The following is a 21,834-nucleotide window of genomic DNA, read 5'->3' as shown; positions in this document are numbered from 1 at the left end:
GTTAGAATGTTGTGTAGGCAGGTGTGCTGTAGGGAGGTTACAAAAATACCAGGCATAACTTAATCTCCCGCTTCTCGATACTTTTCTGATCTATATAATATAATCAAACCCGTAGCTGGATCTAGTAGTAATTTTGTAGAATTATCAATCCGTTCTATTTTATAGTAGTAACAAAACTATGGAACACTAAATTTATTAGTCGGCCTTAGTTTTAGACCCGTTGATATGAATCACTAAATTAAAAAGGTTATATAAGAATCTCAGAACTATAAGAGATTAGATTATTTTGTAAATTAATTTCTGCAGTTATAGCACAATTCCAATCTTTATAAGCTACATTTCGCATCCAATAGATTCAATTTTTCAGACCCTTAAAATAGTGTGTTGTCTAAAGATGAACATATATATGTAATTTTCTCCTAATGAGACAAAGACAAAAAATTATTGAAGTAGTACTAACAACATATAATGAGATATTTAAAGTTAGCTCAAACATCTATAGAAATTGATTTTATTCATTACACAATATTATATCCGTTAAGTCAAGAAATTCTTTTTTTGAAGGAGCCATGATTTTTGAATTTCTGTTCTTGCACATATCTTCCTTTGTATAACAGTATTTAATTAAAGTTGGGATACATTTAAACTCAATTTAAAAAGAAGTTTCTTGAATGTTCATTCAATGTTTATATAATAAATAAAAATTTTGTTTCATTTCTTGTTTTAATAAGTTCATTGAATACTAGGCCTTTGACTTCAAATTAATTATAATAGAAGGACTGAAGCAGAGAGGAATAATCTGAATTTATGCAAAGCAATCATACCCACAAAAGTATGATGAGCTGTGAAATATGGCTTGTATTTTAAGAATATATTTCTTTTAAAGACGGATTTAATTCAGAAACCTTCCAATTTATGGAAATTAATTAATTTACATACATATATGCATTACATAAAACACAAAGGTAATCCTAAGTTTAATTCCATCCATCTGTATATTTACACAATCATCAAATGTCATTGACAAGAGAAAAAAAAATATATATTTTATCAATATCACAAGTTTTATTTTACCCATGCTTAACTGTAATGGTTATGATGGTTTAATAACCAGTATATGCCAAATATTCAATTGAGCAATTGATATTACGACATGAAATAATTAATGACTATCATGACAAAAGGAAAAAGGTACTCAATTAATTAACTTTATGTAAATAATTCGTTATTGTGAGCAGAGGGAGAAAGTCTATATCTGCTGAGCGCAATTATTAAGGTATCTGCATTTTAGGTTTCGTTAAAAAGTTTTCCGAACTGAGGTCAAATATATTTGAGGATTGATTGTGGGTGTATTATTCCAACGAGCCGAGCCGAGCATAATAAAATAGTTGCATACTCGGCCGAATATATACCTCATTATTCGAGAACAAGGAAGGGGACAAGCAGTGCATTAAAGAGTAATAGCGAGACAAAAAGCAAGAAAATTTTATATATAAGGTAACAAATTTACTTACTCTTGCACCTATAAATCCTCATTGTTCAAAGTAATCTGTTAATTTTTAATTTTTCTCGGATAAAAAAAAGGACCATTCAAGCAATATCATCTTACCGATCAAATAAAGCATCCACACAAACTATTTATAATAACGACACATATGTCTTTACTTCAACAAAAAAAATTTGGCAATACTGGCCTAAAAGTTTCCCCAATTATTATTGGTTGTATGTCATTTGGTTCAAAGAAGTGGAGTGAATGGGTTGAAGATGATAGGGAAAAAATATTTAAAATATTAAAATATGCGTATGATAAAGGTTTACGTACATACGATACAGCCAATGTATACAGTAATGGTGAAAGTGAAATAATATTGGGTGAATTTTTAAAGAATTACAAGATCCCAAGAGAAACAGTAATTATTATGACAAAATTGTACTTTCCAACTAATGATAACGCTGATTATGATATATTTTCGATGACACCAGAAGCAATATTGAATAATGTGAACATTACTGGTTTATCTCGGAAAAATATTATTAATTCAGCAAGGGACTCAGTAAGAAGATTAGGAACATATGCTGATATCATCCAAATCCATAGAGCTGATCCTGATACTCCATTTGAAGAGACAATGAGAGCATTAAATGATATTGTCGTTGATGGGTTAACAAGGTATATAGGTGCTTCATCTATGTTAGCGACAGAATTTGTAGAAATGCAATTTATTGCAGAAAAAAACGACTGGTTTAAATTCATTAATTCCCAATCATGTTACAATTTGTTATACCGTGAAGATGAAAGGGAATTAATTCCATTTGCTAAAAGACACAACATTGCATTAACCCCATGGTCACCTTTACAACGCGGTGTTTTGTGCAGACCAGTTGGAGAAACCTCTACCAGATTTGAAAAGGATCAATTTATGAGTATTGGGAACATTAAAGATATCAACTCTAGCGATGAAGAGATAATCACTAGAGTTGAAGAAATTGCTAAAAAAAGAAATACCAAAATGGCAACTGTAGCCTTATATTGGGTAATACAGAAAGGTTGCTTCCCAATAGTTGGAATGAGTAAAATAGATAGAATCGATGAAGCTATTGCCGCTCTTGAAATTAATTTGACAAAAGATGAAATGACGTATTTAGAAGAGCCATACAAACCAAGAGATTTAATTATGTAGCCAGTAACTGGGCTGTTTATTATTCAATGAATACTTCATTTCCTTCCTTTAGTATTTAGACTTTAGAATTTTACGTATCCTTTAAATAAATATGTACACATTTAAGTCCATTTTTGTTTCTTTTGAACTAGAAGGGAGAATGATGATGGGGGTGAAATGATAAGAAAGGCATACCTAACAAAGCTGTTCCTCTTGCTTTTAATCAATATTATCAACAATCAAATAAGAAAAGATTATCAAATAAATTAAACTTTATTATTTTCATACAGTTACTATCTCCGGCCCATTAACATATTCCAGAATTTTTCTCACTCTCTATAATTAAGCTTCGTCATACTTTATTCGATAACGAATGTCCCTTCAGTTAAGGACACCAAAATCCATGAGACCCTCCCAACAATCAAGAGAATAAATTATAGACAGGTAAACCAGATCTTGAAGTCTAGTCTCATCTCATTGCTCTGACTTCATCTTGCTTCTTCTAATTTCTTATTCCATTACTTAACCCTCTCTTCCGAAACTCAAACACCCTCTCGTATATACCCGTTTCAGCGCGGTTTCTTCTCTCGGCCCGCATTCACCGCTTCCGAGCCGTCCGCCAAGCCCAGTTTGATCTAAATTTTTAGTTACCATTTATAGCAACAAAAAAGTGCTTAATCATACTCAAGATCAATAGCTTTATCATGCCACGTTGGAAACCATAAAGGATAGTCAACAACACTTTGGTTTAGCCTCCTCTGTAGATGTTAATTATGAGTTGTCTTGTCAATTCTGGTCCTGTTTCTCCCTGTTTTATTTCATCTTACCTCCTTTGATTCTACTTGTATCTTTTTTTTTTGTGAAGACTTCTCCCATAACGTTAATGGGCTGAGCTGAACTCACATGTAAGGGGGTGTGAATCAGGATGGAGCAATATAAAAAGGCAACTGATAATTTGTTGAAAAGTCAAGAGTTGTTAAGTTTTGGTTTATTTTCCAGTTTCACTTTTCTCGATTGTAATTTTTTGGCTTTTTATGTTTCGTTTTGTATTCTTGGAGTGACAAGAGCATTAGAGTTATCTAGAGATATACTTTAGAGTAAAATCAAACCAAACCAAACCGAACCAAACCAAACAAAACAAAACAAGGATGTCTGCCAACGAATTTTATCAAGAGTCTCAACAAGCTACATATCAACCATATAACAACAACAACAACAATTACGATCAGCAAAGTCGTCAATATAACCAGCCACCACAACAGCAATATAACCAACCACCACCACAACAGTATAACCAACCACCACAGCAACAATATGGCCAACAAGGCCAATATGACCAAGAGGGTGGTGAAAGAGGTTTGATGAGTACTATGATTGGTGGTACAGCTGGTGCAGCCGTGGGTTCAAAGATGTCTCACAAGCATTCGACTATGGGGGGCATCGGTGGTGCTATTGCCGGTGCCATGATTGCTAACAAGATTTCGAATAGTATGGACAAGCATAAACATGAACATCATCATGGTAATGAACATTCCCATCATCATGGAGGTTACCAAAACGGCCCAGGCGGCCCAAACCGTTGGTAATTAAAGTCTAGATAGGATCAGTTTCTGATGATATTACCAAGATTTATACTTGCATAGTTCATATATATATATATATAGATATATATTCCCATTTGTTTTTGTAGAATACTGTATAGTTTAAATAAAATGGTTTAGCTGTTAATATCATTATATGTTTGTTATTAAAGCACCATTGGTGGTGATTGCAATGTAGACCACATACAGATGCAATGCAGAGATCCCTTTTAATTCCAAGGATAAAAGGAAAACCGTTTGTTACCCTCCTTTCACTCTCCAAAAAGAATTTCTCTTTTTTTTGGTCTTTCCTTTTTGCTGTGATGTGAACAAAGTGAAAAATTAGCAATATCAAAGCTCATCTCATCTCATCGATTTAAGAAAGGTTGAAATATTGATTGGAAGATAAAAGTTGATCTTTGATTTGTATCTGGGAGAATTGATTAGGCATTAGAGTGAGCTATATTGGTGTTAAAATGAAGTTAGACACGAATCATATGCGTTACCTTACCGGTGACGATTTCCGTGTTTTACAGGCTGTCGAGCAAGGTACCAAAAATCATGAGGTTGTTCCAACCACATTAATCCATCAGTTGTCTGGATTGAGGTCAATTTCTGGTACTAATAGAGCTATCAGTGACTTGGCTAAGTTGAAATTGGTATCCAGATTGAGAAATGCTAAATATGATGGTTATCGTTTAACATATAATGGATTTGATTATTTGGCATTAAAGTCATTACTGAATAAAGATACCGTTTATTCTGTAGGTAATACAATCGGTGTAGGTAAAGAATCTGATATTTATCAAGCAAGTGATAGAAATGGTGAACATAGAGTCATGAAAATTCACAGATTAGGTAGAACATCCTTTCATACAGTCAAAAACAATAGGGATTATTTGAAAAAATATAATCAAGGTGCTAGTTGGATGTTTTTATCCCGTGTAGCTGCCAATAAAGAATATCAATTTATGTCACTATTGTATTCGAAAGGGTTTACAGTACCAAAAGCCTTTGATAATTCTCGTCATATTGTAGTTATGGAACTTATCAAAGGTTTCCCATTAAGAAGATTAAGAAAACATGATAATATACCAAAATTGTACAGTGATTTAATGTGTTTTATAGTTAATTTGGCCAATAGTGGTTTAATTCATTGTGATTTCAATGAGTTTAATATCATGATTAAAGATGAAAAGGATGATGAAAATGATTGTGGATTTATTGTAATCGATTTTCCACAATGTATTTCCATCCAGCATAAAGATGCAGACTTTTATTTTAAAAGAGATGTAGATTGTATTCGCCGTTTCTTTAAAAAGAAATTAAAATATGAACCACAATCTGATTCAACAATGCTTGATTTAGATGGTTTTGGCGATGGTTATAAATATCAATACCCTGTGTTTAGCAGAGACGTCGAAAGAACGGACAATTTAGATGAATTGGTCCAAGCATCCGGTTTCAGTAAAAAGCATCCAGGTGATAGATATTTGGAAGAAGCGGTAGAATCAATGAGACAGGCTAATTACAATCCAGACTCAGACGCTTCAGATGATTCCAATGATGACGATTCCGATAGTGAGTATTCAGAATATTACTCTTCAGAATATGATGAGGGTGAGTCTGGTGATAGCGACAAAGATTCTGAAGAAAGTTTAACTGAAGAAAACGAAAGAATCATCGAAGCATTATCAACAGGAGTTGGTAACTTAAAAATGGACAAATTGGGTAATTATATTTTAGATGACTAAAAATAAATAAGTAGTAACATGAGACTAAAGTTCAGTCATTATATTGTACATTACATCTTCTCAGTAACTGAGTCTAATCATTATAGATAAATTAATTAAATAGTTTTAATACTTAATCATATTCTACACCAGACCCTTCCTCGTCATCCTCATCCAACTCTATTGGGACGTCGTCAATCCCTAAATCGACAGAAAAACCATCTTGGCCTGGATCATCATAATTTACGCTATCACCATGTTCAATATCCAACAAACTTGCCTCCTTTTCCTCATATTGATCTTCATTGTGCTCAAATCTATCATTTTCTTCATCTTCTTTATCTTCTTCATCTTCTTCATCCTCGTCATCCTCGTCATCTTCAGCGTAGTCGTCTTCAGCTTCTACATCACTACCGTCAGAAAGATCACTTTCTGCTTCAAAGTTACCATCGTCTTCTTCATCATCTGAATCTACAGGTATATCATTTATATTCATATTTTTCTCCATTTGTTGTGCAGCAGCTTCCAAAGCAGAGATCTGTTCGTCATCTTCATTTTGTGATTGTTGATTTTTATTTGCAGTTTTTGCTTTAAGTTCTTCACTCATGGATCTATCTTTAACTTGTCTCATTTTAACGTATTCATCAATCTTTGAATATTCAGTTTGATCTATCATAGAAAATTCAAATTTTTCATCATTTTTAGTTATCAAAGTAACATTAAATGTTAATCTAGTAATCGAGGAGTATGTAATAGATTCGATATCTATAGATTGGAACAATAAGATTGGTTTCTTAAATCCAAAAATGATATGATCTGGCAGAAAATACAAAGTCCCTTCCTTTGTACCTCTATGACCTTCAACATGAAATGAAGGGACTGAATCAGAATCTTGACGTACTGAGAAAAATGGATCCGACATTCTGAATCCTGTTAGAATAGCTTGTTTTCTTATATATTCAATACATTTTGTGAAATCCTGTATTTCCAAATCTATCAGGCCAACTTTTTTGAATTGCTCTAAAATATTTGTCTTATTAATGGTAATTAATACAGGCTCAGTGTATTTTGAACCAACCGATTCCTTATAATTAATGAACATATAGAAAATATTTTTCTTTTCAGGTACTGGTAAAAACGTAGCCATTGAAATGTTCTTATTCAAATCCTCAATAGTAAGTTCTTGACCTCCATCTTTATTAGTTAATGATAATAATGGTTTTTTAGTTGTAGGGGAAATATGTAAGACCAAATTCAGCTTCTTTCGTATGGGTGATAGAATCGTCACATCTTCAATCTTAAAAATAGTAAACTCTTCATGTACTGGCTCTAAAGAAGCACATATATCAGAAGGTGAGTTCTTACTCATCTTTCTTTTGGAATCATCATTTTCGTTTAATGCAAACTCATATAGTTCTTGGAAAACACTTTTGGAACTAGGAAGGGCTCTAATAATTGTACTAACCTTGGATTTCAAACCTGCTGGTAGTTTATCCAGGAAAGAATCAGTCATGATCAACAAATAACTCTAAGAACTACCAATCTTGATCACTTTTTATCACCTTATTAACTTCCCAAATTGTGAAATGATTATATTATCTATTCTTTTAAACTTGATGGTTCTTTATATTAGATGAAACTGACGCGTAAGAGAGAGGAAGCTAATTTACGCGTTACTTTTATCTCAACCAGAGCAGATAAAGAAGATCAAAATATTTCAATCATATAATGTTAATTAGGTATACCATTGATGTCTTGTAAATTAGTAGCTCAACAGTATTAGTATTACCAAATAACCCCCTTATCAACTGCATTGGCTAACACAGATTATTAAAAAAGTAAAAGTATAATAGATTACAAATTTAAAATTCTATATGATTTATTTTATCCTACTAAGAAATTATACACACATAAAGTTGAATTAAAATACCAAAGTTCTTTTCGATGAAGGATGGCTTACACTCAATGATCTTGCAATTTAATTAATGATGTTTTTTTTAGAATTGTTCCCATTCATCTTCAGCTTTTGGTTTTTCCATTGATGGAGATGGCCCTCTCTCTTGGTTAACCTTTGTATAACCAGTGTTAGCTCCAGCGCCAGTTTGTGGTTCTCCGTTATATTGTTCTTGTAAACTCTTGGTAAAATTAGAGAAAGCTTCAAAACCATAATTTGTTGTTTCTTGAAACTTTTGACCGAACTGAGTTGCTGCTCTTTTGGTATCATCAGATAATTCACCTGATTGCCAATGCTCATAGCCTGGCTTGATGACTGATTCATTAACTTCATCAAAAGATTTAGAAACTGCACTTGAGAATAGACCCCAGCCTTTTGAAAAAGTGCCCAATGGATCTTTTTGGAAATTATCTAAACTCAAAGTACTTGAAGCAGCACCGTTGTTAGTGCTTGTAGGAGTATTACCGAAACCTTGATATTTACCACCTTGAGATGGGGGCAAATGATCTGGTTTAGCTTGATTCTTCTTACCTAACTCGTTAAAATAAGCTTCATTCTTTTCCTTTTGATCGGCAGCAAGTTTTGGAGTGTTACCTCTACGACCTTCCAAAGGAACTTGTTCGCTATTTGAAAGTGAATCAGTACCAGTAGCTGACAATTTTGATGGATCAAAATCTGGATGTTCTGGCTCAACAAATTCCTTTTCTTCCACTAGACAAGTAAGCTTTTGCTTGTAGTCCTCCGCAATAGGATTATCATACTTGATCTTGTGAGGCAAGCTCAAATCAATACCATGGGATGTCATATATTCATTGAATGGTTCATTACCACCTTTCTCCATCCTAATTAATTCTTCAGGTTTGAATTGGTCCATAGTAATCGATCTAACAAACGAAATATGAACACCTAAGCTACGATGCGTACCAGCACACTCCAGGCAAATGAAAACACCAAACTTAGGAGATGCCCATTGAGGATTAGGTGCTCCACAATCAACACATCTCTTATTACTGCCAACTTTTTGTAATTGCAATAACCGTCTACGGTTGTCAGGGTCTACTTTCCACTCAGACATCTTATTCCAAAAACCAAAAAAATCCTATCTATATCGAACAAATGGAACCAAAAACAATATTTCCCCCAATAAAAACTCAACAAAATCAATCCCCAACCTTCAAATAGAATATTCAACTCTCTTATTGATACTATTTCATCAAATATTGAACAAATAATGGTTTAAATCTTCTTGATCAAATTTTTGATCTAATCGATTTTTATCAAATGGCTCTCTTACGGTACACGTAGAAAATAGGCACAATAAACGAAAATGGCTTGAAGTGAAGAGATGACAATGGTATATCTAAAGCTTATTGTCGATCTGTCCATTTTATCGAAACTTTAATGATGAAACTGTCATTAAGAAATCCAGAGGTTTATGAATATGTAATTTATGTCTTTCCAGGGCTAAAATTGGCTGAGTAGAGGGGTTGGGAAAGATTCTGGAGTCAAGACAGTCTACTGGTTTAAGAAACGAAAATAAAAATGTTTATATATTGGGTGTCTAAAGGAATCTTAGGTATATATATATATATTATAGTACATTTCTTTACTGAGAAAGAATATTATATAAGACTTTAAACTATATCAATTCTTCTGAATATTTGTATGATTATGGATAAATAAAAAAAATATGCAAAGTTATGGGAAGGTGGAAGGTGAGAGGATGTATTTCTATGAAAAGCAGGACAACAACAGCTATCAATTAATCATGTACTTTTAATAGGCAAATATGTTTAATTGCTTGGTGTATTGCTTAGAGTTGTGGATGCTTGTTTCATAGTGATCATATCGGTAGCTTTCTCGTATTCCTCATGTGATCCGTCGATATGAGAATGTAACCTTTTCATAGGTTTACTTAACTCGTTCTCCTGTGAAGTACTCATTGTCACATCATTGTCACTGTTATTCATCTCTGAACTCATATCCCCGTTACTCACCGATAATAGATCGTCTCTTACTTCAAACATTCCTTTAATGAATCTAATACTATTTTGTGCTTTCTGTAGAGTATCTCCATATTTCTCTAATAAATGTTTATTGAGAAGTATGAAATTAGTCCTCTTATATGTAGGTTGCGACCTTAGCGTTTCGTCTTCATCTGACTCTTTTGCTGCTGAGCATTGTTTAGATATTATTCGGAAGAAATCTTGCAAACATGAATTCACCAGATTGTCATTGCCCATTTGCTCCATCAGCAATTCAATAACTGGCCGATATAATTCTTTGGAAATCATATACCTATGATAAAATGTGTCGTCTAGCGATATGATAGTTTTAAAACACTTTAGTGCTGCAACCCGTAGTTGAATCATATGTGTTGGTTTCATCATCAGACTTATCGAATCTAAAATGGAATTTTCTAGAACAAATTCTCTTGACATCCTACGATCATGCTCTGTACTAATAAAGGTGAGTAGTTTCACTAAATGAATAAGAAGCAAATCTTGTTCACCAGTTGAATAGTTTCCCATGAATTCATTTAAAATCAATGGTTTAAATAGCATCGGTGCAGCTTTGCTATAGAAACTTTCAAAATATTCAATTACTTGAAATTCTGTCTTTCCACCGTACATTTCACGCTCTTCGAACCTTTGGTCTAATAAATCACCTTTATTTTCCATGTTACAATTGAAATCACCTCCCATGGCCATTTCGTTGATACCATGTCCTTCTTCATTAAAACTACCAGTCAACATAATGTTTTCGCCTCCCAAACAATCTTCAGGATGAAGAAGTGTGTATAACGCTTGAATGACCTGCTCTCTTAGGCCAGGACTTTTATCTGTAAGAAGAATTTTGGCTAAGATAATCAACAATGACATATTATTATTCCTATCGTTGTTATCATTCAAATATATTCCAGAAGAAGAATTCTGATTTTTGTATTTAACAGATTGTATTAATAAAATATCATGTTCGATAATTGTAATTATGGTATCCGTGGACAGAATTCTAATGCTGTTGTCCGTTTCTACATTAAATGCATAATCAAATATTTGAAATAGACCTCGTCTAACGAGTGATCTGAAGAAGTTAGATTTATCAATATCATCTAAATTTTTTGACATTTGAACACTTTGATGCAATAATTTAATACCATCTTTTCTTTTTTCCTGATCAGCTTTTGTATTATTATTCTTGATAGATTCTGTTGTGTATAATTCTACCAATTTGCTGATAAAACTATCCTCTTGAAGGAAATCAATAATACAGGTTTCCAAATCCAAGATGACATCTAAAATCAAATCTAAGTTATGATCATCCAGAAAACGGACCAGTACTACATCTTTCAAAAAATATAATCTGAAACATTTTTTAATTACAATTTTCAATTCTTCATTCTCCCAAGGGATGACCTCTTTGAAAGTTGGTCCACTTGCTTCTAAATATTTTCTATGATTTGCCTTTGAAGTAGGGAATTCGGTATCATATTCCAATATTCCGACAACACCTTCAACATATCTATCCTCTACTAATTGCTCCAAAATATCTCTTTGATTATAAAGAATTAAAGTCTTCAAAATGTTACTCAGTAGAAACAAATTTTTCGGTAGCCTTTCTCTTTCAGCCTCATGAAAGTGATTAATCAAAGTTTCAATATAATGAGATTGTAAAACAAATTCGATTGTCTGGTTTTTCAAGAATTCGAAAGCAGTATTTTCATTCAAAATCCTCAATGACTCATAAAGCATAGCTTCATCTTGATAAGCCTCATTGGATGGGAGCGGTACTGGACCTGTGATCATTTCATGAATTGAACTCATCCCATTAACACTAGTCTTCACAGCGACCAATGAAATATTAGATTCCACACTCTTCTGAACCTGAACAATAAACTCACAAAGGCTATCACAACCAATACTCTCTTCAAAACTCAAAGCAATATCACATCCTGAAAGATCTTTCCAGACAATCAACGTCTCTTCCTGACGCTGATATTCGATATTGCCCTCAAGCTTAGACTTTAACAACAAGGAACCAGGAACATCCTCATTAGTAACCATCATATAAGCACTATGGGTCATTGTTTCCTCATTACCATCTTCTGAAACTAATTTCTCTTCGACAAATTTCCCAATACAAAACCCAGTACCAGTATCCTTCCACTCGTTATTCTCCAAAATATAAACCTTAACTCTCTTGGGATCAGTATCACACATAACACTCTCTTCAACCGAACCAAAATCACCACCAGAAACTACCATCCCAATACTAGATCCACTTTCAACTGCAACACAGGTCTCATCTCTTGCTATAGTCATCTCTCTCAAATAACCTGTTGTTCAATCCCTAGTTCAACAGTCAATAGCTCAAAAGTTTCACCAAAAAAACAGAACAAAACAAAAAACAATGAATAGATCCAAAGATATCAACCTTGATCAACTCAAACAACCTTCTTTAACCCATTTACAACAGCAGAGTTCCATTGTTTCCAAACGTGTATTTTTTCAATTTGGTGATTTTTTATTGAAAAATGTCGTGTTACAGACCCATCGATGAGATATCGATCAAGAAGCCATACTGAAAAAAAATGGTGTATATAAGAGATGAGATGAGATGGGAAGGTTAGGATAGGATAGGATAGGATAGGATAGGATAAGATTGAGGTTGGAGACAAGGGGGGAGGGTATTGATTATATATATATGTAATAGTATTTAGTCGGTGTAGAGTTAGTTAGCAGTTTGGTATTCTTTAAAGCTTTAAAATTTGATCTGTGGATACATAGTTAAAAGGTTCGAAACCATACTTATTGGCGAATTCTTTAGGGATGAATCTTCCACCTACGTAATGTGCTGTCTTGGACTTGTCTATATGATTGCTACATGGTTTTGGGACTGTTAGAGATACCAAGACAGTTGGGTTGATATGAGGTGAAGTGATTGGACCATTGTCCACATCCCATCCTGATGGGACATCTACAGAGACTATTGGAATATCTTTATCAACTTCTGAAAGTTGATCCAAGATACTCGAAAATGGTTCTCTCATTGGAGGCTTAAAACTGAATCCAAAAATCGCATCTACAATGCATACCGTCTTGGATTTGTTCAGATATACAGTCCAATCTTGTTCTTCTGATAGAATTGGCACACCAAAGAAGTCAAGTTGATTCACTAATTGACCATAGAATTCAGTTCTCTTACTCCTCTTGGGATAGAAGACAACTGGATTGTAACCGAACAGTTTTAAATGTCTTGCACATACTAAACCATCACCACCGTTATTACCAGGACCTGCAACGATAAGGACATGCTTATCTTCATTATTATTCTGTAATGGGAACTCTCTGGTGACTGCTTGTGCCACACTGAATCCAGCAAGTTCCATCAATTGCTGCAATGTGAACCCAACCTTGGGTCCCATCAATTCTTGGTCTATTTCAGCTGCGAGTTTGGAGGTTACTGCTTTAAACATAATTGGAACACTTTTCAATTGGCCTTCTTAGGACTAATGAGGAACACCACTAAAATATATCAATAGTGATCAAGAAACACTTATATACATGTGAAGTCAAAGTTCAAATCACAACCTATAGCAAACAACCCCCCTAAGGTTGCCAAATATGCCAATTTTTAATAGAAAGTTGTTGTTGCTATCAGAACCATCATGTGATTGATGATTATATTATACCAAATTATAATAATACATATTGAAATTGTTACTAATGATGATAATGATATATTTGTTACAAGATTGATTTATATATTATACATAAATAACAATTTATTAATCTTAAATTGTTTAAAACTGATATGCGACTTATCCCCCTATTATAGTGTTTTAATTTACCTTCTTAAATCTGTCAATAAACTTCTTATGCATCCCATATCTTCGATTAACATTTTTCTAAGCCACTGAGTTTCTTGTCTTTGTAATTCCAATTCTCTCTCTAGTTGAATAATTCTTTGATCTTTCTCGAGAATTAAAGCGTCATAAGTTCCTTTTAGTTGCTTTGTTATTATTTCAGAATTCATCATTGCATTTGCATCATTCATAATACTCATTTCAAGCATACTTTCATTAGGTTTAGTATCCGCTATGGTAGCTTTATTATTCTTACCTCTACGGGTACCTGTGGTATTACTTCTTGCATTTCTTGTCCTTGTCTTTGTTTTTGTTTGCTTTACTGGAGGGAGATTATTTTGAGTATTTACAGGGTTTGTTACCGTATTCGTAGCAGAATTATCGGGGAAACTTACTTCATCAACACCACCTGAATTTGTAGAATTCATATCGTTATTGTTAATTCCTGAATTAGAATCTAACTGATTAATTCTTTGCTTTTTATTTGTATTAGTTAATTGCAATAATTCTTCAACCGCTACATCATCAAGAGTATCAACATCTAATGAACTTAGAGACTTTCTTTTCCATATACTTAGATTATTTGTACCTGGATCGTTGTAATTAATTTGTGCATTTGGATCAGTCTCTGTTTGATTGAAGGAGAACCCAGAATATCCCGGTGAAGTTGGTTGTGTGTAATAACCATTTAATGAACGTGAATTAACTTCTTGTGAGATAGATTGTAACCTTTTTTGTAGCTGTTGGGGCAATGAAGCATCCATTAACATGCTACTGATAGTTGGGTTCAATCCGTTATTCGTAAAAGTACTATTGGTGTTGTTAACTGTGTTATTACTTGGACTTCCATCTCCATTATTATCGTTATTGGCATTATTACTATTATTATTACTGTTATTGCCGTTGTTAGTGGTATTGTTATTATTGTTACTGTTATTATGGTTGACATTGCTACCACTGTTACTACTATTATTATTAACATTATTGTTATTATTACCTAGGTCATTATTTGTATTAGTACCACCAATATTAATGCTATTCCCACCGTTGTTAGATGTATTGCTTATATTATCATTGTTACTATCATTAATTTTATCATTTCCCATGTTATTGTTATTATTTTGAATATTACCCGAGTTACCATTATTTGCATTCAAATCCATTGGTTTAGTTTCATTTCCCATTTGAAGGTCTCTTGTATTATTTACTGAATTTTTTTTCCCACGACCTTGATTTATTAATTGACCTGTTCTAGGATCATATACTGAGAATATAGCGACGGAAACAGATTGCCAGAGCTGATCATTGATCAACTCTGAATCTTCTTTTATTTGCCAAATACCATCATCCAACCTTGTAAAATATTGGGTATACGGACTAACCTCGTAGCTCAATTCCAATTCTTTTATAATCTGCTTAAATCTTTGATACAGTTCCATTGGCGATTTTGGTGAAGTAGATCTATCATCTATTGATCCAATCGACATGATAGCGTTATAAAGCTTAGAAATCTTACCGAATATTTGACCATTTTGTATATGCGGATTTGTCATAGGAGTGTTGCCACTGTTGCTCTGGTTCATTTCACTTGGTTGTAATGAATTTGAAGCAGTACCACTAGCTAAACTAGTAGATGTTGAAGTAGATACTGGGGTAGTATTTGAAGTCTGAGGCGAACTAATCACGCTCTGCAGCGTATTACTATGAATAACTGAAGAAGGTGATACCAACTTGTATGATCTTATTATAAATACATCTAGCTTCGTTTGATGATGCACTATACCCGTGGTGGACGTGATCTGTTCAGTTAAAGAAGTGAAATCTATATCATCCATAACAGACACAATTTATACAGTAACAAAAATTGATAAACAAGTTACACGATGTTGTATTTTGCCAAAAAAAAAACTAATTCTCCAAGTAACCAATCAGCCTTGCACTAAATCCAATTGCAAAAACAGTATACCAATAAATCAGACCACTGAACAGAAAGGAAACTTCGAAGCAATCGAAATCGAAATCAAAGTCAAAATTTTCAGTTCTTACCTCTATTAGAACCTTCCAAAAACTAGATAAAATCTTAAAATAGCTTAAGAACAATGACAAATCTAAAATACCAATCTCAGACCAACCGAATTACCATATCTCTAGCACTACAAAGACTATTCATGAAATTAATATCATTTTTAATTGTTAATGGTTTCGAATTTTTAATGATCATTGATTCCTTCTCTCAGCTTAAAATTCGACGGAAAAAAATAGCTGTCTATACTGGAAAAATATGAATTAATGCTGCGGTGTAAAGGTGTGGATATCGACAAAAATTATTTAATAGTGATCATAGCCAATTATCTCAAAGCAAAGGTCATTCCAGGTAAGTGATCAGTAGCAGATCCAATGTGAACGGCTGAGTATGGATGCAAATTGATAGTTGGAATGGAGTTCATGGGTTGGTTTATGGTGGGTAATTGTGAATTTTAAACAATAAAAATAATGAGATGTTTATTGCAGAGTCAGATATATAAACGATGTATGATACATAGACACACATATATATAACGAAGCCAGTAGAGTGAACAGTTTAACAACAAGATGCTGTTGTTAACTGGATGGGAGGAACGGGGGAGGGTGTGTATGTGTGTGTGTTCGTGAGCTTGGTATATTTTTATTTTTGTTTCCTTGAGAAAACAAAAATGAAATATTATGAGCTAAGTGATGTTGATGTCGATAACAAACAGAAACAGAAAGTAAAATAATTAAGTACAGAAAATAAAATAAATGCTGGGTAGGAATGATTAATATTAGGATTAATAAATTATTATAATGACGATGATGACAAATAGGTTAGGATTTTGGGAAGGGCTGAGAGAGTAAAAATAAACATAAAATACAGTAAAAAGATATGACGATCGATGGTTACATTGGCCATTACGGCACATATGACCCTGATATAAAGGGACAAACTAACTTGGTGTCTTGACTTTTGTGGTATAATTCCTTGGTAGTTTTAAAACAGACTAAAAAAACAATCGAGAAAAACGACAACAAATGGAGAAATACTAATATTTGGAAAATAACGCAATTAGCATATCAATTTTTAGAGTATCCAATAGAATAACTGTAGCTGTTACTGTTGTTGTTATTACTATTGTTATTTGAATTAGGGTTGTTAGATGGGTTGCTGGATGAACCGTTTCCTGAACCACCAGCGTTGCTGTTACTACCTCCTCTTCTACTGTTTGGACCTCTAACACCTAATGGATTCTTAGAAAAACTCAATCTGATACCACCTTTATTACTTACTGTGCTTCTTGGTAATTGGCTACCATATAGCTCAGCCAAGGCAACTGTAGCAAAACTTGCGTCTTCAAACTCAACAAAACACATTGGTCCGTGCCCATTACCATTACTATTCTTGTTTCTAAATGACAACCTTCTGAAACCTTGTTGACTTGAAAACAACTGTCTTAATTCTTGTTCAGTGGCATCTGGAGGCAAGTTGCCAACATATAAAGTATTACATGGTGGATTCTGATCAGCTGGATTTGCAGGAGGAGGAACTCTAGCTAACAAGGATAAGTCTGCTTGTGAAATCCCAGAGGAACCTACGACATTGCTTGAAGAAGAAGATGAAGACGGTACTTTAGCCATGCTGTTTAGCCCCTTAGTAGGTGTTGATCTCAAAGGCACATTCTTTTGTGGTGTTGTTGGAGGAATAATATTGTTTGAAACCTCTGGAGGAAATTGAGGTTGAGGAGCTGATTGAACTTGAGAGAAACTTGAACGACTTTGAACAGGAGCTATTGGAATATCATTACTTGATTGCATATTATTTGATAGTGATCGATTGCTACCCTGGACTTGTGGTATAAGCCCATAAGATGCAATTTGGTTTGGCGTTATCACTGCAGAAGAACTGGTTGGAACTGATCTATTGACAGATTGCATTTGAGGAATCGAATCCATCGATTGAGATGGTACCATACCAGAGTTAACAGCATGGGGCATGTATAGTGGAGCACTTTGTTTTCTTTCTGAGTGAGCTGCCCAGTCCAAATTTGTTGCAGATGATTGAGGGATACTAGAGAACCCGTTCATCAACGATGGAATCCCATTGGAACCCCAAATACTGTTATTGATTTCATCATTTCCCATTAATAAGAACGACTTTCCGACATCATTTGGTGCTACCGATGGTAATCCAGAACCCATACTTAGATCATGAGATGATTGATTTTGAGAAGCGATATTTTGTTGATGAGGATTGCTTTCAGTACCAAATGCATCATGGAAAGAAAATCTTGATTTTTGAGGAATACTTGCTGATATCTTTCTCGATATTGGAGGAGTAGCAACTAATGATGGGATGGAGCCTGTTGGTAATTGGAAACTCTGATCCGAAACCATTGATGGAACTGGAATATGCTGATTATTGGATTCATCAATAATTTCAACAGATAGTTTAATTGGTAGTTCTGGACCAAAAATATCGCTTTTAGAATCCAGGATAGCAGCACATTGAGAGATCAACGAAAGAGAACCAAACTTTGCAATTATTATTTTTACATTATTACCATTATTTTCAGGTTCATCATGTAATTCAACATTGATGAAGCCATTTACCAAAGCGAAGATGGCATGAGCTTCTCTTGACGTAATTTCATTTGGTAAATTTTTCAACTTTAGCAAGTAAGGTCCTGGTGAGGAATTAGCTAGATCATTTGGTAAAACAGAATGACCTTCACTACCCATAGACAAGCTGTGAAGCATTGATGATAAAGGTAAGGGTGAATTTTTATCATCTGAAATGATATTCGACGAATCATTCATATGGAGATCGTTATTAACTGGGTCTATACTCAGACTAGCTATGTTACCTGCTGAAGCCATCATGAATACTAGTGAACTATGACTTAAAGAATTATTAAAATTTAAATGTTATGACCTACAGAAAATGCAAATATTATTATTATATTTTTTTTTTTAATTCTCCAAACTTAAATAAACAATGAGAAAAAAAATGTTGTTGATAAAAAGTACAATTTCTAATTGATATGCAAATACTTTTTTCAAACAATGAAGATGAATGGAATGGAATGGTAAACGATATAAGTACTTTACTTCCACCCTTGAGGTATGTTTTTCTTATAACTCTTTTTCTATCCTTGGGACAAACAAAAATAAAAAATTATTATATATATTTAATCTAATGAGTAAACAACTAAAATGCTTTTACCTTTGCCGTTAAAACTGAAATAGTGCAAATAAACAAAATTTGCAATGCAAAATATCTTATATTGTTGAGTCTCTGATTGTATCTATATCTCTTAACTTTCACTTTATTGTTAATTTAGTATATTTTTAATGTGTTAAGTGTTCAAAAACGTTCGAAGTATTATTTATTTTTTTGCCTTCTATGTTTTTTTTTTAATGAAATTTTCCCTGAAAATCAGACTTGAATTGAATAATGGAGGGAATTAGCTAAAAAAAAAACAATAAAGTAGTATAATTTGAAAGCTGACCCGAAGAAAGTAGTTTCCTGGCGAGTATTGTCGTTGTAGTTAGTTTCTTGGTCTTTCTTATTTAACAAACAGACAAACAAACAAACAAACAAACAATTTTTTTTTTCTTTTAAAAAAAATAAAATTATTATTAAAAAATTTTAATGCAGCTTACTTTTATTTTTTTTTTTATTATAATCCTCTAATAAATTTACTCTATTTTATTCTCAAGTCCAGCTTTCTTCTTGTATTCTTCTCCGGCAATGTGTTAATCTAACTCCCTCGAAAAGTTGCTTGTCGACGACGCTATTTTTTTCTTTTAACGTTACGTTGTGTGGGTTCTTATTTGTCGCAGACAGTTTTCTCCTACTTGTTGGTTTGGACGTAAAAATAGCAAAATAGGTAAAAAAGAACCTTTTAAAGTCGTTTGATTGGAATGTGTTAATTTAGCTACGTATCGTGAATAAAAATCGTTTTAAACACATTTCTTTCTTTTTAGGCTTTTTACTATTTTTGTGTGCTTTTCCAGTTCAAAAATTCATGTTCTTGTTCTGGTTCTTGTTCTTGCTTTTGTTTTTATTTTTGCTATTTAATAATTTTCTTAAATTTTATATTTTTGTAATTTTTGGGTCTTGATCTTTTTGGTTCTGTTGGTGTTTCTTGCCAGTTTGAAGATGAAGGTATATATCTCTATGAATGACCTGCCATGAAATGGAGTGGGTATTATTGTATTGACCTTGGTTTGGTTTTTTGGTTTAGTTTAGTTTGTTGGGAAACATTCTATGTTGTAGCTTATTAGTTCAGGCAAGTACATATGTATTTTGTAGGAGATTTTTTAGTGAACAAACCAACCAACAAATCACTTTTATTTTGTAGTCTTAAAGCAGGTAGAGGTAACTTTTGATATTTTGTGTGGGAAAATCATATCGTTAGTTGGTACTGATATGTTGACAAAGAATGTGGGATATAGTTTTAGTTATAGGAGTATCATTCGCGAGCTATACTTTGTAGTGAGTAGAAAGTGTAATTGAATATAGTTAACGAGATTTGGCTAAGTTACTTGTCAGGGAGAAAAGAGAAGTAATAGATGAATGTAGTTGTTGTTGCCCTTGAGTGAATATGCTTTGAAGTTTAGTAGATCTCATTGTTTTTTGTATATTGGAAGTGTGAACAGCAGGTAGGTATCAAGGACCAACCAAAGTTGTCTCCACGTTCTGAATCATTACCCTCATTTTCCATTTCTTCTGAGCATAATTTCAATTCTTCTAATGCATTCAATAGTTTTTGTTCATGCACAACATCGGTGAATAGTGATCTTGGGGTTTCCTTAGCATTAGCAGAGTTATCTTCAAACCAGTCGTATTGAATTTTGTAACCGAATTCACTTGAAGAGTAAGAAATAAAAGATTCAATGATTTTTTCCTTGTTATTGTCGTGAGTCTCCAGAGGTGATGTCTCGTTGTCAGCAGCGTTGGTGTCGGTGTCGGTTGGGATTATAATAGCAGTTCTGTAGGTGCAAGCGTGATTGATGCCAAACAATCTTTCAATATAGGGTTGCAATGGAGGTACAGTTTGAGTAGCATTTTCCACCATCGTGTCACTAGCGTCTTTATTTTTTTTTTCTGACAGTACTGTGTTAGATGAAGCTGGAACTACAGTCCCTGTAGTTCCATTACTATCCAACGTGTTTGCGCAGGTTCGAAACCAGGACGGCACCTATTTCTTGAGATTGGAATAGGTGAGTGTTATTGGACTGTTGATCAGGGTGGGACATGGTTGTACTGGAGTGATAGTGGATATATTAACTGAGATCTAAGGTATAAGTACAATTATACGTTAGTTGTTTATTCAAGCTCTTGGTTTTTTATAAATTCTAAATATAGTATACAAAATATAAAATATAATTTAGTTCATAAAGTGAACATTAGAAAAGAGAAAATATTTTCTAGAAACTTGAAATCTGGTCTGCTTATATACCTTTTGAAAACTAACAGTTACCCTGAATGTGTTCCTGTCAGCAAAGTATATCTTTCAGACATAGGGTTAGATCTGGATAACTTAAGATTGTCATCTACTGATTCCCAGAATCCAACAGCCCCCCGGAAGCTTTAGATGCAAGCTTTCCATAATAAATTAATTCTGTATGTTAATTTATTAAGTAGTTAAATTTGAGACTAATTCATCTCTTAAGGTTTCAAATTGGGATTTAGCTAAAATTTTAGTTAGGATATCAGCCTGTTGGTCTTTTGTATTAACATATTTCCAAATCAACAATATCCTTGTCCACTGCATGTCTGATTTTGTGATATCCCAGTGCGATATGGTTAGTTCTTGGATGCATTACTGGATTCTTACTTAACTTAATTTGCCGGGTTCATTGCCAACAATAAATTTTTGGTTTTGTTTAGGGGGAGAACCCTTAACAGTAGTTAGAATCACCTAACCTTTTCAATTTCTTTAACAGCTTTCACTAACAAGCATTATATTTCGGCTTTCGTGGGAAGGAAAAACAAAACTGGGTGGCCTGGATCTTGTTTGGA

General features: G+C 33.4%; 9 protein-coding genes across 9 annotated transcripts; 3 read left to right on the top strand and 6 right to left on the bottom strand.

The window, feature by feature from the left end:
• Positions 1 to 1,655: 1,655 nt before the first annotated feature.
• Kpol_400p9 (aldo/keto reductase) lies at positions 1,656 to 2,681 on the top strand (the record flags this gene model as incomplete). Its single annotated transcript, XM_001642823.1, has 1 exon — positions 1,656 to 2,681. One exon carries the CDS (start codon positions 1,656 to 1,658, stop codon positions 2,679 to 2,681), a length of 1,026 nt encoding a protein of 341 aa, XP_001642873.1.
• A 1,127-nt stretch (positions 2,682 to 3,808) lies between these two features.
• Positions 3,809 to 4,246, top strand: Kpol_400p8 (uncharacterized protein; the record flags this gene model as incomplete). Its single annotated transcript, XM_001642822.1, has 1 exon — positions 3,809 to 4,246. The coding sequence occupies one exon, from the start codon at positions 3,809 to 3,811 to the stop codon at positions 4,244 to 4,246; it is 438 nt and encodes a 145-aa protein (XP_001642872.1).
• A 470-nt stretch (positions 4,247 to 4,716) lies between these two features.
• On the top strand, positions 4,717 to 5,994 carry RIO2 (protein kinase RIO2; the record flags this gene model as incomplete). Its single annotated transcript, XM_001642821.1, has 1 exon — positions 4,717 to 5,994. One exon carries the CDS (start codon positions 4,717 to 4,719, stop codon positions 5,992 to 5,994), a length of 1,278 nt encoding a protein of 425 aa, XP_001642871.1.
• Positions 5,995 to 6,106: 112 nt separating this feature from the next.
• Positions 6,107 to 7,486, bottom strand: RTT106 (Rtt106p; the record flags this gene model as incomplete). The annotated part of the gene is made up of 1 exon (XM_001642820.1): positions 6,107 to 7,486. The coding sequence occupies one exon, from the start codon at positions 7,484 to 7,486 to the stop codon at positions 6,107 to 6,109; it is 1,380 nt and encodes a 459-aa protein (XP_001642870.1).
• Positions 7,487 to 7,970: 484 nt separating this feature from the next.
• SPS18 (Sps18p) lies at positions 7,971 to 9,002 on the bottom strand (the record flags this gene model as incomplete). Its single annotated transcript, XM_001642819.1, has 1 exon — positions 7,971 to 9,002. One exon carries the CDS (start codon positions 9,000 to 9,002, stop codon positions 7,971 to 7,973), a length of 1,032 nt encoding a protein of 343 aa, XP_001642869.1.
• Positions 9,003 to 9,720: 718 nt separating this feature from the next.
• On the bottom strand, positions 9,721 to 12,249 carry PSY2 (Psy2p; the record flags this gene model as incomplete). Its single annotated transcript, XM_001642818.1, has 1 exon — positions 9,721 to 12,249. One exon carries the CDS (start codon positions 12,247 to 12,249, stop codon positions 9,721 to 9,723), a length of 2,529 nt encoding a protein of 842 aa, XP_001642868.1.
• A 431-nt stretch (positions 12,250 to 12,680) lies between these two features.
• Positions 12,681 to 13,403, bottom strand: NNR1 (NADHX epimerase; the record flags this gene model as incomplete). Its single annotated transcript, XM_001642817.1, has 1 exon — positions 12,681 to 13,403. The coding sequence occupies one exon, from the start codon at positions 13,401 to 13,403 to the stop codon at positions 12,681 to 12,683; it is 723 nt and encodes a 240-aa protein (XP_001642867.1).
• A 371-nt stretch (positions 13,404 to 13,774) lies between these two features.
• On the bottom strand, positions 13,775 to 15,628 carry GCR2 (Gcr2p; the record flags this gene model as incomplete). Its single annotated transcript, XM_001642816.1, has 1 exon — positions 13,775 to 15,628. One exon carries the CDS (start codon positions 15,626 to 15,628, stop codon positions 13,775 to 13,777), a length of 1,854 nt encoding a protein of 617 aa, XP_001642866.1.
• A 1,255-nt stretch (positions 15,629 to 16,883) lies between these two features.
• Positions 16,884 to 18,686, bottom strand: WHI3 (mRNA-binding protein WHI3; the record flags this gene model as incomplete). Its single annotated transcript, XM_001642815.1, has 1 exon — positions 16,884 to 18,686. One exon carries the CDS (start codon positions 18,684 to 18,686, stop codon positions 16,884 to 16,886), a length of 1,803 nt encoding a protein of 600 aa, XP_001642865.1.
• Positions 18,687 to 21,834: the final 3,148 nt, after the last annotated feature.

This window comes from Vanderwaltozyma polyspora, genomic scaffold, assembly GCF_000150035.1.
Source record: "Vanderwaltozyma polyspora DSM 70294 KpolScaffold400 genomic scaffold, whole genome shotgun sequence".
Lineage (NCBI taxonomy): Eukaryota > Fungi > Ascomycota > Saccharomycetes > Saccharomycetales > Saccharomycetaceae > Vanderwaltozyma > Vanderwaltozyma polyspora.
The sequence above is the reverse complement of the archived record's forward strand: the minus strand, read 5'-3'. Positions and strand labels throughout refer to the sequence as shown.